Source organism: Malaya genurostris, chromosome 3, assembly GCF_030247185.1.
Source record: "Malaya genurostris strain Urasoe2022 chromosome 3, Malgen_1.1, whole genome shotgun sequence".
Classification (NCBI taxonomy): domain Eukaryota; kingdom Metazoa; phylum Arthropoda; class Insecta; order Diptera; family Culicidae; genus Malaya; species Malaya genurostris.
In genome coordinates this window covers 217093974-217112435 of record NC_080572.1, presented here as the reverse complement: position 1 = coordinate 217112435, position 18462 = coordinate 217093974, and the positions used below count along the sequence as shown (strand labels likewise).

The window sequence follows — 18462 nt, the reverse complement described above, 5'->3', positions numbered from 1 at the left end:
ATTCAGCTTTTAAACTGGTAATGACTCATCTATTGTTCGCCGACCGCGTTCGTTAGCTGCGGTGGTGGAGACCGCAATTGTTTTTGTGGCGATATTATACAATCTTGCATAAATTATGAAACATGCCAAGTTAAGGATTTTCTAATTGTACGTTATTGTTCTATAATTTATACCTGAAATACACATTTTGCTTCACATAGGTACAAGATGAATGACAGAATAATGAACGATAAACTTCTGTCAAGCAATGTCCCCAATGCAATGCAATCGGAAGAACTTCTGGAATATTTTGTGCTCGAAAAAAATCATCTACTCACATGTAGGTGTTTCCTCCATTTTGCACGACTCTGTTTAGTAACGTCGAATGTTTCGTTTTTATCGAAAAAATAGAAACTCTGTTCACTTGAGTCAGCCAAAATTTAACTTTTTCTACTCCGGCTCGTTTCAAAAAATTGTACACCACAGAAGATTTCTCAGTTTTCGACGTGTGACGTATGCATTGCGAATAAGGCAGCTGTCAAAACGCTATGCAAAATATCAGGGTTGTCACAAAATTAGTTAGCTAGGTGCACACTTTTAGCGTCTTGAACCATCTACCATTGATTGAACATTGTTTACATGGATTACGTGATGCGTAAGAGGATTAACTAAGTTTTTAAACCTGTGTTATCGTATTTGGGTTCAATATGCCAGTGAACCTTTTTAGATATAGATGCATCAGAAGCACTTTGATGAAACAAACATTCTTAGTACTAGATTTACAGGTGAGTTGTGATAAATAAAGACAAACACGAGAAAATATTGTGAGTGTGAAGAAAGTTGATAACTGTGGCTTGTATTATGGTAAAAATTATTCGGCATTCGAATAGAAGTTTACAGTGTTTTTAGTGTACTTGTACAGTAAATAACTATAAAATCTGCTTCTAAAATAGGCGGACGAGAAATGTTACAGACATAACTGGAGGACGTGAATACGAATACAAATAATAATCGTTCGTATTAGTTGATTGTATGAATTTCGCAACTTTTACTGTTTCGCTTCCAGAATTGTAACGGTGCATTTATATTAAAGCACAGATAACAGATATACAGGCTTATATATGAACTGTGTGTAAAATTTGCTCAATCAGCGTGGCGAACACTTGCAGATGTCACCACGATCGACACGAGGTGCCACCACGATTTGGGAGCTGCTTTCACTGAGCCACAATTTAGGGTGCAACATTCACTTCACGCTAGATTTTTGTTTTGCTGTTAGTTAAAATGACAAGTTTATTTTTGTTTTATTCCGAACGAATTCTCGTGTGATTTATGCGACATGGAAACAAAATTGTCTTTAACATTAAGGGAAATCGTGTGATAAGTGTTAAAATTGTTGTAGTTGGAATATTTCTACAACAGGCAGGAGGATTTTGTTATCGTTCCGGAACGTAGTGGGACGTTTTGAAAAATCGCGGCGAGCAGTCGAGTAGGTGGCAGTAGTGTTTCCAACGTATACCAAATTTGAAATTTACTCAGCATTTTGAAAAATTTTGTTCGAGCCTGTATATCTGTTATCTGTGATTAAAGATTGACTTATTGGCGATAAATATTTTCTACCACAAGACAAGAGACAAATGAGAGTAAAAATAGCTTTAAATAGCGGTCCCAACGGCCACAAAAATAGCATCATATAAAATTTATATGTCTTTTGTTTCATTTCGGATGTGCATATTTTAGTGATAGAAACTATCAAAATGCTGTACGAGATTCGTTTCTGGCATTCAGAGGGGCCAAATTGTAAAACATTAGAAGCCATTAGAAGGGCTGATTTTGCACAATATTACCCATCGTTGTCCACTATCTTATCACTCTCTCAGAGTGTAAACTTTGAAAAGGCGCTCCAAAACAAATTCATCTGAGTCATCAGATACTATTTCTAAAAACCTGTAGATATGATTTCGATCGAGGGGCAAATTACTATAAACTCTTGACTAACTCAGGCAAATTAATTCTTCTAATCCGATATAATCTGACTAAACTTTTCTTAACTAGCTAAGCTTATAAGCTTTCGTTGATCCCGCACAATCCCTTCTAAAATTTCATAAACTCGCTAATCTCACACGATTCCTTATAAACCTATCTGAATCCGTAAATCTTGTTGGAATTCAAACAAAGTTTAGAGTGACCACTCGGTTCCGATTTATTCGAGAACTTTGAAACAAATTTCTATGGTCTAATCCAAGTGTGAAGGTGTTGGAGTAGTAGTTTGGCATCACCCGATGAGGATATTTTTAGCAGGAAAATGTTGAAAACAAGGAACTCTATTATACATGGAACGTCAACTCAGAAACTGTGTTGCTGTTTGTTTCGCGATTTGCCATAATCCGTGAGGAGTACAATGTATGGAATTAAAAACACTCAAGGAGTCCAAACAACTTTCACCCAAAAAATACCGGTCGCTTTGAAAACAAACCGAGTAGAGCCCATAATAATTAGTTGTTTTAAGGCGATATATCGTATATCCAAAGAAAATATACTTGCTTTCAATCTAATTGGATGTTTAAGAACACAGGATAAATCAAGTCTGAACTGTTCTTGTCATTATATCAACAAAACCTGTTTTAATTCACCTAGCGGGGTAAAGATACCTTTCTTATTTTCATTTTATCCTGTATATTACAGCAGAAAGTCCCCGAAATACTGTAATTTAAAAGCTTAGAAAATAGTTTTGAAAATTTCTGTTACATAATACTGCTACATTGATATACTACTTTTGAATTTAAGTTAGTGAAAATCTATTCAATCATGTGTGAGAAAGTGAAGTGAGCTACATTTTATTACATTTAATTACTATTGTTGGTACTTCCGCAACCAAAAGCTGGATATCGGCAAAGTGACATTCGGTTCATTCAACCATACACTAATATGACCTACCAATTTATTTGAATTTATTCTCTATGAAGATTTGAATTTTGGAAAAAAAATGTACTAGTAGTCGAACTTGAATAAAATTCAGCAGATCTTTTATGGGATTATAAATGGTTGGTTTATTTGGTTACAGACTCTCATGGTCGGCAAACTGGAGAAATTAATTAGCAAATATAAAGAGGTAGTTTATGAAAAAAATTCTTGAAACTGTCATTTTTACACTAAGCACCTTACCTCCGGAAGCAGGGGTTTAAGCCGAATGAAAAATGGAAGTTTCTGGAAATCGGTTCAGCCATCTCCGAGAAAAGTGAGAGACATTTTTTTTCTCACATTTTAATGCATTATTTCCACATTTTTGGTGCATATCACCCTGTAATTCCGGAACCGGAAGTTGGATCCAAATAAATTTGAGGAACATTGTATGGGGCCATGAAACCTTTCATTTGAATCTAAGTTTGTGAAAATCGGCTCAACCATCTCCGAGAAAAGTGACATTTTTTCCACATTTTTATGGCATTATTTCTACATATTTGGTGCATTCAAAATTCCCTGTTATTCCGGAACCGGAAGATGGATGAAATTCAGGAACTCAGACTGGCCATCAGACCTTTCATTTGAATCTAAGTTTGTGAAAATCGGTTCAATATTTGCCACACACGCACACACACACATACACACACACACACACACACACACACACACACACACACACACACACACACACACACGCACACAGATATTTGCTCAGTTCGTCGAACTGTCTAATGGTATATGACATTCGGCCCTCCGGGCCTCGGTTCAAAAGTCGGTTTTTGGAGTGATTGTATAGCCTTTCTATATGAGAAAGGCAAAAACGTCATTAGAATTACTTTGAATTTATTAGTTTCTACAAAATATGTTGTTCGCACTCATTCTTATTTCGAGAGAGACGTCAAATTGCTCTATTGCTGATGTTATTTCTTGAGTTTCTTTTAAGCTCGTTTTTTGAGTGAGATCGACCATTCGTAACGATTGAAATATTATTAATAAAATTCAGTGTACTCCGGTCCTAACAAATTTGTCTCTGTGTTTTTGCTCTTTTCTTTGTCTATTTTCTGACAGTCAATCAGTCAAAATCACACCTCAGTAGCAGCAGTAGTAGTAGCAACAGAGAGTATCACGAAAATCAGAAAAATGGATAATGTCGTGGATATAAAATTTCCAGCCGGTTCATTGGTACCAAAAAATGAAACTGGAGCATTGAACTTCGTCCACAAATATCCAAACTATAATGGAAAGGATGTAACGATTGCCATTCTGGATTCCGGAGTTGATCCGCGAGCTAAAGGATTAGAGGTAAGATGGCAGTTTTTTACTCGTTTTATGACTTGGGTAGGAATATATCGACTGAGACAAAGTATGTGAGGTTATAGGTTTCGTCATTACTCAAACAAATTCTGGCAAATCATTCTGCGTTTTTGTTCTAATGTTACCAATGTTTTGCTTGAAGACAAATTCAATTCACATGACCTAATTTGGGTTGTCCGTCGATTTACAAATAAAAATTTTCTAATTGCATCCATGCTAATACCAACAAAATTTTAAAATATCTTTCAATTTGTACAAATGTTTTATCACAGATAGTTCCGGGTGGTGAGGTAAAGGTGATCGAACGCTATGATTGTTCCGGGTGTGGAGATGTGGACACCGGTAAAGTAGTAACACCAGCACCGGATGGTACAATCGTTGGTCTCTCCGGACGAGTGCTTCGGTTGTCCGCGGCAATGAAGTCGAAAAATATAGACAACGAATACCGAATCGGGCTGAAGAGTATGCACGACTTGTACCCATCCCGGATTCGCGAAAAAATATTGGCAGATGCTAAACTGAAAACCTGGGACGAACTGCACAAAAAAACTGTTGCCGAGGTGAGTCGAGATTTGGCCACACTTGAGACGAAGATTTCAGCGACGGCACCATTATCTTTGAAAGATAAGTTAGTTAAGGAAAATCTGGATAGCACACTGGAGTTCCTAAACTCCTGTGAAAAAAAGTATTCCGATTTAAAGACGACCTACGACTGTGTGCTGTTTCTGTCCGACAATGGATGGGTGGCGGTAATTGATACGACCGAATGTGGGGATCTAGATAAAGCGGTCCACATAGGGGAGTATAGTAGAACACACGAAATGATCAACTTGGATGATTTTCTGTCCATATCGATTAATGTGCATAATGATGGAGATGTGCTGGAAATCGTCGGAATGTGCTGTATGTGTTTTGATCGTAATTGAGATTTGTTAATTTATTTGCAACTTTTGCAGCAAGTCACGGCACTCACGTTGCATCTATCGCATGTGGGTACCACCCGGATCATCCAGAGCTGGACGGTGTGGCTCCGGCAGCAAAGGTTGTTTCTCTAACCATCGGAGATGGACGGCTTGGATCGATGGAAACAGGAACCGCGCTGGTACGAGCCATTATCAAAGTGATGGAATTATGCGAAACAGGGCGTAAGATTGATGTCATAAATATGAGTTACGGTGAACATGGCCATTGGTCAAACTCCGGCAGAGTTGGTGAGCTAATGAGTGAGCTGGTCAACAAGTACGGTGTTGTGTGGGTAGCATCAGCTGGAAATCATGGTCCTGCTTTATGTACGATTGGAACCCCACCAGACATAAGTCAACCAAGTTGTGTTGGCGTAGGGGCTTACGTTTCACCTGAAATGATGGAAGCTGAATACGCTCTCCGACAAAAGTTGCCTGGAAATGTGTACACGTGGACGTCACGAGATCCATGCATCGATGGTGGATTTGGAGTTACAGTTTGTGCACCGGGAGCTGCCATAGCTTCCGTACCGCAGTTCACGATGTCTAAAGCGCAGTTAATGAATGGAACCAGTATGGCAGCACCGCATGTAGCCGGGTCGGTTGCTCTGTTGATATCTGGTTTGAAACAACGGAACATCAACTACAGCGCATTCAGTATTAAACGTGCTCTTTGGAACACTGCAACAAAACTCGACTACGTTGATAGGTTCGCTCAAGGCAATGGGCTATTGAATGTGGAGAAGGCGTTTGAAAATTTAACCACCTACTCGGGGCTCATCGAGAACAATCTCCGGTTTGCCGTGAGTGTGGGAACGAACGGTGCCAAAGGAATCCATTTGCGGCAAGGATTTTTAGTTAAACCGGAGGAGTTCAGTGTCAGTATTGAACCGGTATTTTTCAACGATAAATATGCTTGTAAGTTCCAGTCGTAAACAACGGCACTGCCAAGATAGCTTATTGTTTGCCAATTTTTTTAGCCTCTGTTGATAAAATCACTTTCAACGTTCGATTGACGCTCCTGCCAAGCGAATCATGGATTCAGTGCGGATCTTTTCTGGATCTTTGCTATTCGGCGCGGACAATAAGTGTGAAGGTGGATCCTACTGGATTGGCGGCTGGCGTGCACAGAGCGAGGTAAACAGCATATTTTTTACGTGATGCACTATTCGTTACGTATCGTCTTCGACTCGTTAGTTCACAGCAGTTCAAATTGAACTGCTCAGTGCCAACTGGGGATACACACCGCATTGGTATTGAAAATCAACAGACACAACGTGATCCTAATGATAGTTTAAAAAAAGTTCAACTCAATACGCGATCAATGAAAGTCGAAACCAGACGAAGCGTGGTTGGATGATTGTTGCAGGCCAAGTATTACACCATTCGTTCCATAATTGGAGCTGCACAGGGTGATGGAGAAAACAATACTCATACTTATCGTACATAGCAGCTATAGTCCTTGGGTGTTCTGTATCAAGCATACGTCTCCATCTAAGTTAGTCCATAGCTCATCATCAGCCACTCAAGGCACGGGTACGTTTCAGATCCGTCTTCCTTTTGCACTACGCTCTATTTTGAAAACATTAGGGGCGCGTTAATCCTCTGCCGACACAGTCCAATTCTCGGGGCAACAAAGAATAACTGGTCTAATGCACGTTTTATAGATGGTCAATTCAGTGTGGTGGCGCACTTCACGCGATCGAAAGGTACGCATGTTTTCTTGCTAAAATACGCCTCTGTATTCTGCCGCGTTCATCGCCGGCGGTTGAGCCCAAATAGACGAACCCATCAACCATCTCAATATCGTCGCCGTCTATCAATATTCTTGGTGGGAGGCGTAGTGTTTCTTCTTTAGAACCTCTTTCTCTCCTATATTTAACTTTCGATACATTTATAGCCAACCCGATACACTTAGCGCCGGCTTTCAGTCCAATGTATGTTTCCATCATCTTCTCGAAGGCACGTGTCGCAATATCGATGTAGTAAGTGAAGCTAAAAAGTTATACGACCTTCGAAAAGATCCTACCACTCTTGTCGATCTTTGTTCTTCGAATCACAGCTTCCAAAGCAAGATTAAACTAGAGACAAGAGAGTTTATCACCTTGCCATAGCCCTCTCAAAGATTCGAAGGAACTCGAGAGCGTCTCAGAACGTAGCACATCACTCTATAAATCGTTGCTTAGACCAATCGCTTCAGTTTATCCGGAAGGCCATTTTTGCGGAAGGATTTTGTATAAATGTTGATTCAGAATGCCAAGAGTAGCTAAAGTTTCCAAAGATGTTGGACGTTACTCATATATTCCCTTGTACAGAAATATAAAGAGGTCGAATGCAGTAAAAAAACACGAGATGATGTTAGTAAGATCACTGCGTCATCAACAGCGTACCAAAAGGCACTGGAAAACTAACAGCAAAAGTTAACGACAATTTGAATCGATACTATGGATCAGCAATTAGGTTTAACTTTGAACCAATTCTGGAATGCATTTTAGAACTGAAAATAATAACAGACGTGTCCGCAAGCGAATTACCACAATTTAAACAACGTATGTTCATAGGACAATTTGTTGTACCATGGCCGAAACCCTGGCAATAACGGTATATATATCGTTTATTTATACCCGGCTTTAACCTAGTTGCGGTCGTTCGCCGGTGGCAATAACGGTATAGTGTTAGGTTCGTTGTCCTTTACAATTTTCCCCATCGAACTGAGTTTGCCACTTTCACTTTCGGAAGGACAGCTGAGTACGAAATGCTTTGAAATTGCAGGCATTGCTGGTTCTCCAGAGCAACAAGCGTCCATTTAAGGGATTTCAGAAGGATGTTTTTACTTTCGCATTAATAATTTTTATGCAGGTCTTTTCGCGTACAACCTTTACGTGGCCGATTGGCTTATATTTTTGTTACAAAAGAATAGTTTTTTTTGCTATTGGATCTCGTTGTCGCCCTTTTTCTTGGACGAGACGATCTTCCGTTTCCATCTAGGGAGGGTCGAGGGTCACTTTGTCCGTGGCTCATCTCATCATCCATTGCTTCATCGTCGGTGTTGTGTTTGGTTTCCTTTTTTTCGTTTTCCTTGTTCATCGTAGTCTTGGGATCGCTGATAGTTGCTGTAGATGCGCCTTGTTGTATATTGATTGCAGTTGATGGTTGGTTTGAGTAACCGTTGCTGAACGGTTGTCCTTGTTTTTAGTTGGTTGGATGTCCTTTTCGCAGTTTCAGTGCGAGGTTTGCCGTAGTGTGCACGTTGTTCACAAAACTGACATGTGACCAGCTGATTTTCATAGGTAATCAGTGTTTTACATGGATGTATCCCACCTGGACCACAAATGATGTAAGAAGGAATTGCCTTACGTAGTTGCAGACGTACCACTCGCACGTCATTCCGGATACCGGGAAAAAAATCCGCCATACTTCTCTTTCGATGGAAAGAACTTCACCGTACTGCAACATTCTTTTCCGAACGAACTTATCGCTGGCCTACGGGGGAAGGTCATGTACGCGTAAAGACTGTCCTAGAAAGTATGGACGCAACCAAAAACCGCTGCCATTTCGCAATGGTTCAGAATCTGTCAATTTTTATGGCTGCGTCCTGTTGTTTACACTCTTCTCTAACCACTTGTGCAGTTGTTTATTCGTTTTCATTAGTTTGTTTCGAAATACGTGAACTTTCAGCAGAACGTCGAAAAATTGTGTACAAATGGTGCACAGAACGCGGACTGTCACTGAGAAAGATAGCAAAAATGAAGGGGTAAGTGAAAAAGCCGTACGAAATGCAATCAGGAAGTTCGGTGAGGATAACACCTTTGAGGATAAACCGAAAACGGGTCGAAAAAAAGGTCCTGCTAACCTTCAGTTGGATAAACGTATACTGAAGGCGTTCGAGCAAAAGGAGGAGATTTCAGTTCGAGATGTGGTCAAAAAAGAGGGCACTTCGAAGTCAAATGTTCTTCGTGCTAAAGAACGTTTGAATCTTCGAACCTATAACAAGCAGAAACAACCAAAACGTAGTCCGAAACAAGAAGCATCGATCAGGCCGAGGGTTCGAAAGCTATACAATACGATTCTTGCTGGAAATTTGAACTGCATAATCATAGACGACGAAACCTACATGAAACTCGATTACAAATCCTTGCCGGGACCGCAATATTATACGGTGCGAGAAGGGCAAGTGTTAAACCAGTCCGAGACATCGATTGAAGTCGAAAAATTGGGTAAGAAAGCTATGGTCTGGCAATCAATTTGTAGCTGTGGTAATATTTCGAAACCCTTCATCACCACTACTTCAATGAACAGCGAAATATACATCAAGGAATGTTTACAAAAACGACTTCTACCTATGATTCGAAGCCACAAGGATCCTGTTGTCTTCTGACGAGATCTTGCCAAATCTTGAGTCAAGGTCACGCTGAGACACAACGGAGTGAAGGAGCAACTCACCTAAGAGCTTACCATGACATACTGTTAAGTATTTTCTCAAACTTTTTCTTTCTACTTTTACTATTCATATATTTTCTTTTCATTCTATTTTTTTCATTCTCATTTCAAGTGCAGGAGACCTCTTTACTCCCGCACTAGAAATATGAATATTGATGACAGTGGGAGTGTTTCGGAAGAAGGCTAAGCTTCAATGAACGAAGAACATTTAGAAGCTGAGTCTGATTCCGAGATACCATCTACCCCTCCGATGCCGCCATCTCCCTCTAATATATTGCCTGCTCGCCAAAAAGTTTACCAAGACGATGGTTCGGGGGGTCCGTGGGTGGTATATTCCGGCCCAAATCAAAGTTTCTCAGAGTTTTGAATATTTCTCGGGACCTGACAAAGAGATTTCTACCAGCGAGTTGTTCACGAGGGAGTATCGCGTCTCATGTGGTGGAGATCGACGGTGTGGTCCGTGACGAAAGTCTGACGATCGCAGATCTGATGAAGGACGGGGTAGGCCGTTTCAAAAACCCCGACCTTCAGCCAGTGAAAACTTTGGAGTACAAGCAATTGCACTCCGAATCCATAGATGGTAAATTTTACCAATCGGACTCGTTTCGCGTGACTTTTGCCGGATCTGCACTTCCAAACTATTTGGTAGTGAGTGGAGGTCGTCTACCTGTTCGGCTGTATGTACCGCGGGTAATGCATTGTACAAGCTGCAAACAACTAGGGCATACGGCAACCTATTGTTGCAATAAACTGCGATGCGACAAATGCGGAGAGACCCATAAGGACGATCTCTGCAGAAGAGCAGCGGAAAAGTGTTGCTACTGCGGGGAGAATCCTCCTGATCTTTCGGTGTGCCCTACGTACATACAGCGTGCTGAGAAATTGAAGCGATCCGTGAAAGAACGCTCTAAACGTTCTTACGCGGAAATCTTAAAAAGAACCACTCATCGAACCCTGAGAGCCCGTTTGCACTCTTGCCAGTTGAAGAGGATACCTCTGACGACCCTGGCGTAGGACCTTCCTACACGCAGGTTGAAGGAAGCAGGAAAACACAAAATCTGGCTTCTCTCAAGCTTCCTCGTGAAGGCATCAGTGCTGACTCAAAACCGAAGTAAACACCTCCTGGGTTCAAAAAACTTAGGGATGATAAAGAGTACCCAGCAAAAAACCCGAATGACCCCAAAGCACAACAAGAAAATCCAACAAACGCTGGATTATTGAAATTTTCTGATATCGTGGACTGGATATTAATAGCCTTCAATAATACTGATCCTCTAAAAAGCTTCCTAACTGCTCTACTGCCAACAGTAAGGACATTTTTAAAACAGTTGACGGAACAATGGCCCCTCCTTGCAGCGATCGTATCTTTTGATGGATCATTTACCACTGAGAATCGAAGATCATCCCAAAACTTGATTCTTTCAAACACTAAATACATAATCATACTTGCGATGTATTTTTCTTGAGTGAAACTTGGCTTACTTCTAACATCAATCTCGACTTCCAAAATTTAAACATAATCCGCCTGGACCGAGAAGACTCTTATGGAGGGGTACTTTTAGTAATCAAAAAGTGCTATTCATTATATCGTATTAACCACCCCTCGACACCGGGAATTGAAGTTGTTGCTTGCCAAATTAATATTAAAGGCAAAGGTCTATGTATAGCTTCTATCTACATTCCTCCCAGAGTCTCGATAGGGCATCGTCGGCTTGCAGACATCATAGAACTTCTTCCTTCACCGCGGCTGATTTAGGGGACTTTAACTCGCACGGTGTAGGATGGGGCTGCTTATATGATGATAACCGTTCTTCGTTAATCCAAGATCTGTGTGACAACTTCAATTTGACAATTCTAAACACGGGAGAAATGACACGGAACCCTAGACCGCCAGCACAATCAAGTGCGCTGGGTTTATCCCTTTGCTCGACTTCGCAGCAGTTAGATTGCAAGTGGAAGGTAATCTGTGATCCTCACGGTAGCAATCACTTGCCGATCATAGTTTCTATCACCAACCGTGTAAGACCATCGGAAACAATCAATGTTCCGTACGATTTCACACGAAACATTGACTGGAAAAGTTACGCGTGCTCGATATCTGAGAAACTAGAAACATCACAGGAGCTTCCTTCGGAGGAAGAGTATACATTTTTGGCTGGTTTGATTCTCGACACCGCAATTCAAGCTCAGACGAAACAAGCACCCAGCGTGCAAACTAGAATGCGTTCACCCAACCTATGGTGGGACAAAGAGTGCTCAGAGCTGAAAATGAAAAATACTTCAGCCTTCATCTCGTTTAGAAAGAACGGAACCCCAGATAATTATCGGAAATACGCGGCGTTAGAATTTCAAATGAAAAATCTGATTGAAGCTAAGAAACGGTTACTGGCGAAGGTTTGTTGACGGATTAACGAGATAAACAGCAATGAGCACTCTTTGGAATACAGCCCGTCGCATGCGCAATCGAAATTACGCGAACGAATGCGAGGAATATTCTAACCGCTGGATATTTGATTTCGCTAAAAAAGTATGTCCCGATTCTGTTCCGGAACAGAAGATATCCCGCGTCGCGACATTGAATACAAACGAAACACCGTTTTCGATGGTAGAGTTCTCACTTGCGCTCTTGTCGTGTAACGATATTGCCCCGGGGTTAGACAGAATTAAATTCAACTTGTTGAAAAATCTGCCCGACTCTGCCAAAAGGCGCTTGTTGAATTTATTCAACAAGTTCTTCGAGGATAATATTGTTCCACACGAATGGAGAGAAGTGAGTGTTATCACTATTCAAAAACCTGGGAAACCAGCCTCCGATCACAATTCGTATCGGCCGATTACTATACTTTCCTGTATTCGGAAATTGCTGGAGAAAATGATTCTCTTCCGTCTAGACAATTGGGTCGAAACAAATGGATTGCTTTCAGGTACACAATTTGGGTTCCGCAAGGGCAAAGGAACGAACGATTGTGTAGCGTTGCTCTCAACAGAAATTCAAATGGCATTTGCTCGTAAAGAACAAATGGCATCAGTTTTCCTCAACATCAAGGGAGCATTCGATTCAGTTTCCATTAACGTTCTATCTGAGAAGTTGCATCAGCATGGTCTTTCACCAGTTTTGAACAACTTTTTATATAATCTATTGTCCGAGAAATACATGCATTTTGAGCATGGTGATTTGACGACAAAGCGATTCAGCTACATGGGTCATCCTCAGCGCTCATGCTTGGGTGCGGCTCCGCTTTAGATGGCCTATGCGCAAGGTACAATTTTGATACACTCTCTCCAACATATATTCACAAACCGGAATGTATTGCTAGCTCATGCAATGCTTCTGGCTGGGCTTCGCTCCAGATGCGACAATTTTGCCTGTTGACGTCTCCATTCAACCAGAAATAAGCTTCGTCGCTGAACACAATTTTTCGATAAAAAAGTAGATCTCCCTTCAATTTTGCCAGCGTTCATTCATGATTAAATTGTAGACCAAACTGAAAGCGATTTGACAATGACACAAAACACGATTCATGCGTCATCTATCAAAAACAGTGTTACCAAAAAAATACCAGCAAAAAATCACCCTTTATATTCAAGAAAATATGTATACTATCTGAAATTGTCCACTGTCGATTACAATTGTTTCTAGTCACAATTTTTAAGAAAAAAAGGAAATTGATGCAGAAAATATGTGCATCTCACTGCTTACATGCTCACTGCGTTACTGTGGGGATTTTTTACAGCTACAAAATGGTGGATTTTTTAGTTATAAATCGCAGTTTTGACTTCTAACAAATACCAAACATTAAAAAAATGCAAAACGATAGTTGTATAAAAAAAGTTCGCTAAAAATAGTGTTTTTTTCATGTGTCAATCCCTACCCGGTCCTTGAGTATCTAAGAAAATTAACAAATTTGTCATGTTCCGGACCAACAATTCGATCTCAATGAAGTGATTACAACATTTTCTTCCATTTAAATTTGAATTATCAATCAAGCCGAATTTCTTTTTGTGCCATTTGAGCTATTCTCTGCTAATATGACGAGGCGTGTTTCAGGGCCGTTTTTACAGAGGGGCAGTGGGAGCACGCAAATGAATTATGTACATTAATACGTAAAAGCGGCACTGGTGTGTTCTGAAAGACAAATACCATCTAAAGCAGGGGTTCCCAAACTATTTTGGCCTCAGACCCCCATCAACAAATTCCTTTGAAAATTCGATTTCTTGCTTTTTTAATATTGATGTAAAATACTTACCAATTTCTGCGGATGAGCAAATAAACATAACTTTTTTAGCGTAAATATTTCAATTAACAACTTAAATGAAACAATAGGGGGTCGATTTCTAGACCTCGTCGACCCCCATAGTCAGTTTTCGTTTACGTCGCGTCAACCACTTTGGGAACCCCTGATCTAAAGTTATCGGTAATCTACGCGTTGAAAACAGTTACAAGCGTTCTTGATTTTTCAATCGCAGCATCACTTTAAGTAACATATTCCTTACCTCCTTACCATTTTCCTTCTTTTCTTTCTCTTTGCCCACAGCATCAAAGCGTTCGATTCGGCATGCGTTGACAAAGGTGTCCTGTTCGAGATTCCTGTTACCGTAGTTCAACCCATTGTTGTCGATCCGAAAACACTGGAGTACAACCATTCGGAAATAGTCAGCTGTAAGCCGAACACGATTTTAAGGAACTTCCTTCTGGTTCCAAAATATGCTACCTGGGCTGTGCTGGAAATGATTTCCACCGACACGAGTGACACCGTGGGTGGTAAGTTTCTCATCCACACGATGCAAATTCTGCCGATGAAGTACTGTAAGGCGTTGGAGACACAGAAAATCCTGCCCGTCAACAGCGTGGCGACAACGATTCATCCTTTCAAATGTGTGGTAAGTTCCATGATCAATAAGTGATGGGTCCTGTAAACATGGTTCCTGTTTCAAGGGGGACAACATACTGGAGGTTTGCATTGCCAAATATTGGTCAAACTTTGGGACAGTTCCACTGAAGTATTCAATCAAGTTCCATGGTATCTCACCGCTCAATGGAAGTAAGCATATCTATTCTATTACCATATGATTGCAAGTCATAACAACACTGTTTAAAATTGCTTCCCAGATGTAATGCACAGCGCCAACGGTATTCATCGAATTGATTTGACCGCTCTGTCTGCGGAAGAAGTACTGCCATCCGTTTCACTGAAATCATCGGTGATGGTATTAAAACCTTCGGATTCCAAAATCACTCCATTAACTACCAGAGATGTGATACATCCCGGTCGTCAAATTTACCAAAACCTGTTGACCTACACCCTGCATTTGAACAAGAGTCAAGAAGTAGCTTTCCACGCACCGCTGTTCAGCAGTGTGCTGTATGAGAGTGAGTTTGAATCTCAGTTCTGGATGGTATTCGATTCGAACAAAATGATGGTGGGATGTGGTGATGCATATTCCAACGATAGTTATCTGAAGCTAGAGAAAGGAGACTACACGGTGCGGTTGCAGGTTAGACACGAGAAAAAGGAGCTATTGGAAAAGGTTTCCGAGACGAATATGTTAGCTAATATCAAACTGGCCAACACAATGTCGGTGGACATTTACCGATCCTACAATCAAGCCATTGTTAATGGGAAAAAGATAGCCTCATGTACTTATCCTGCCGGATCCACAAGACCTATCTATCTAGCTCCGATTTCCAACGAGAAAATTCAGAAAGCTTCACTCCCCAACCAATGTTCCTGGTTGGAGGGAACGATAGTCTATGCCAAGGATGAACTGGGCAAGAAGTGTGATACGCACAACTTCCAGTACATTCTGATCGAAGGTCCATCGGTGAAAAAGAATGGCACGGGTAGTCCCAAAGAGAACAAAAGCAAATTCGATGAATATACCGAAGGACTTCGCGATTACCAGGTAGGCCAGATAGCCAAATTAGATCCGGAAAATGCCGAAATGGTGTACAAAGCAGTATTGAAGGATAATCCCAACTATTTGGGTGCCCATTTAGCACTCATCGACAATTTAGATAGCAATGAGCTGAAGTTCAGCTTGCCGTTAGCTTTCAGCGCTGGTTTGGATAGGGATGAAAGTGGAACCGCCGCCGTTGCGTTGCTTAAAGTGAAATTGTTGAAAATAATTGATTTGGCCAACCTCGTACTGAAGGACATCGACCAAACCGCACTGCTGGCATATTATGGACTGAAAACGGACAATCGACCAAATGCAGCCAAGATCAAAACGTGAGTCGCCATTTAAACTTTCGATGGATCACTCAAAAACAAACAAGTATCTAACTTTTTATTGCCCTAACTTACAGTCAAATGGACAAACAGAAGCAGCAACTGTTGGAAGCCGCTCAGAAAAAACTAATAGCGTTGTGCAAGCTACGCGTCATCAAGGCGCTTATTGACAGCAACGAAATCGGAGATGCCGAAGTTGACCAATTGGAGGAAATCGAACAGATATTCTGTGACGTTGGTAAATTTATCGATTACAGCGATTCCAAGGTAAACAGCCCCTCATGTCATTGTTTTGCCGACTGTGTAAAATATTAATACTTTCGATTACAGGTTTTGCTGCTTTCCGTTTGGCATTCATTCACGTTGAAACAGCAGGGGCGTATGTTGAAATATCTTGGAAAGTTGTACGAAGAAAAACTAGCTCGGGAGGTGCTCGAAGAGCAGATTCGGGTAGTCATCGATAAAAAGTGGGTCCACATTGAACAACTGTTGAACAAGGTCGTTGTTACCTCAAATCCTCAACTGTATCGACTGTTCTAAACAAATCAAGTGCAGAATCAGCTATGCGACGATTATGGTAAAAAGCTTGCTGCATCAAATAATCATTAACAGTTTGTTATCTAGAGTTGCCCACTGTGAGAAGTGTTGGTATACGACACTAACCAAAAATGAGTGATTAAATATCGAGAAATAGATATTGCAGATTTCACTGCGTTTATCTGAAACATAATGAGACTTGAATGCAGTTTTATTTTGAAATTAGACGCATTACTAGCGAAGCTTTCCTATGTTCTAAAATTGATGAGTAGCATTTTTTTATTATTCACATTCAGATATTGTATATTATCATTGCCATAGCGATGTTCAAAAGCATATAATGAAGAAGCACTAGGTAAAATAGGTTTTATTAAGCTGCTATAAACAAAACTGACTATTACCATCCATACGGAAAGCATTCGAAAACCATCGTTTTTGCGGCGAATTTATCGTTACAAGAAATAACTAAATATTGTAGATAAATCTTACTAGGACGAATAGTAAATATAATAAAACTAATGAAGATTTCAAATAGCTGTTATTTGTTTCATTTATTTGTTTTCATTTGTAATTAATTTATAGCTGAAGTACCAACATTGTATTCAGTTCGTCTGGAACTTCGTGTTCTCTGTTTTGGCTAAAAATGTTGAAATATTCACCTCGATTCTGAATTTCGAATTGGAATATTACGAACGAATACAAAATTTTGCATTCTGTATCCATCTGTGAGAGATCATTTCTTATTTGTTAGAACTGTTTTATTGGATTTTATGTCATACGAATAAATACCGAAGAAGACGTTCGTGATCTTCCAATCCATCAACCAAGACTCGACATTCTCCTCTTCTTTCGATTTGAATTGAGACTTTCACTTCCGGAAGAAGAGTAGAAACCTCAGTACGGAATGATTTAATGTCGGATATCATCACCGTCACTGGAGGCATACACACTTAGATTTTATTACCGACCTCGGCTGTTCAAATCTCGGTAGGAGATCTTTTCAGTAAAAATAACGTTTTATCACAGCGGTACCTTAAGGTACTGCTGTCAACAAATGTTCATTTGTGCTGATATATCAGTAGAATGAGAATGTTCGGTAGTTCGGCTGTTCAAAACTCGTCAAAATATGAAAGAATTACTGAACGAAATTAAGTGTGTACACACTTAAATTGGATTACCGACCTCAGCTGTTCAAATCTCGGTAGGTGTTTTTTTCGGTACCTTAAGGTACCGCTGTGATAAAACGTTATTTTCACTGAAAAGATCTCCTACCGAGATTTGAACAGCCGAGGTCGGTAATAAAATCTAAGTGTGTACACATTTAATCTCGTTCGGTAATTCTTGCCTCTTTTGACGAGTTTTGAACAGCCGAACTACCGAATATTTCCATTCTACTGATATATCAGCACTAATGAACATTTGTTGACAGCAGTACCTCAAGATACCGCAGTGATAAAACGTGAATTTTACCGAAAAAATCACCTACCGAGATTTGAACAGCTGAGGTCGGTAGTCCAATTTAAGTGTGTAAGTTGAAAATATGTGTGTTTTCTTGGAATCCTAAAGTCCTTTCAAATTCAGAATTTCAACCAAATGAAAACAGACACAAAAAATTGCCGAACCATTTGTTAGATCCATTTGGTTTACAGTTCACGGTAGTTGATTGACAATTCAGCAATAACTGAGCGATCGGTAATCAATTCAATTACCGAACTGATCACCGAACGTTCAGCTGTTGAAAATTCGGTAAAAATTTTCCGAATTCTGCGAAAATTTCTAAGTGTGTAGGATTAACTAATAAGAAGTGACTAATTGATAGTCTTCAAAAAGACTGTTAAGGATTCAGGTAATCTTGAAAAGAAATGAAGCCTTGAATCGACTATAGTTAGCCAGAAAATTTTTCATTTAAAGCAGTGTTTACCGAATTTTCAACAACTGAACGTTCGGTAATCATTGCTGAACTATCAAAAACTACCGTAAACTGTAAAACAAATGATTCTAACGGATTGTTCGGTATTTTGTTTGTTTGTTTTCCT

The 18462-nt window shown here is 40.2% G+C and overlaps 2 protein-coding genes across 2 annotated transcripts in view; one reads left to right on the top strand and one right to left on the bottom strand.

The window, feature by feature from the left end:
• The window catches only part of LOC131435692 (tumor protein D52), a 30764-nt gene extending 30272 nt beyond the window's left edge, over nucleotides 1-492 (bottom strand). Inside the window, exon 1 of the mRNA XM_058603836.1 lies at nucleotides 318-492. Within this exon, the coding sequence (XP_058459819.1) occupies nucleotides 318-336 (19 nt within the window). The 5' untranslated portion in view covers nucleotides 337-492. The remainder of the gene's footprint in view (nucleotides 1-317) is intronic.
• Nucleotides 493-716: 224 nt separating this feature from the next.
• Nucleotides 717-16946, top strand: LOC131435691 (tripeptidyl-peptidase 2). Its single transcript, XM_058603832.1, has 10 exons — nucleotides 717-764; nucleotides 4012-4245; nucleotides 4530-5160; nucleotides 5214-6137; nucleotides 6200-6356; nucleotides 14195-14540; nucleotides 14596-14701; nucleotides 14770-15889; nucleotides 15967-16156; nucleotides 16220-16946. The coding sequence occupies exons 1-10, from the start codon at nucleotides 732-734 to the stop codon at nucleotides 16427-16429; spliced, it is 3951 nt and encodes a 1316-aa protein (XP_058459815.1). The 5' UTR covers nucleotides 717-731; the 3' UTR covers nucleotides 16430-16946.
• Nucleotides 16947-18462: the final 1516 nt, after the last annotated feature.

What these genes read in the sequence shown, in the direction of transcription:
- LOC131435691 (XM_058603832.1), top strand. Translation starts at nt 732, where the DNA reads ATGAAACAAACATTCTTAGTACTAGATTTACAG. An exon ending in CGCGAGCTAAAGGATTAGAG is followed by an intron (nt 4,246 to 4,529) that starts GTAAGATGGCAG and finishes GTTTTATCACAG; the next exon opens with ATAGTTCCGGGTGGTGAGGT. An exon ending in GCTGGCGTGCACAGAGCGAG is followed by an intron (nt 6,357 to 14,194) that starts GTAAACAGCATA and finishes CTTTGCCCACAG; the next exon opens with CATCAAAGCGTTCGATTCGG.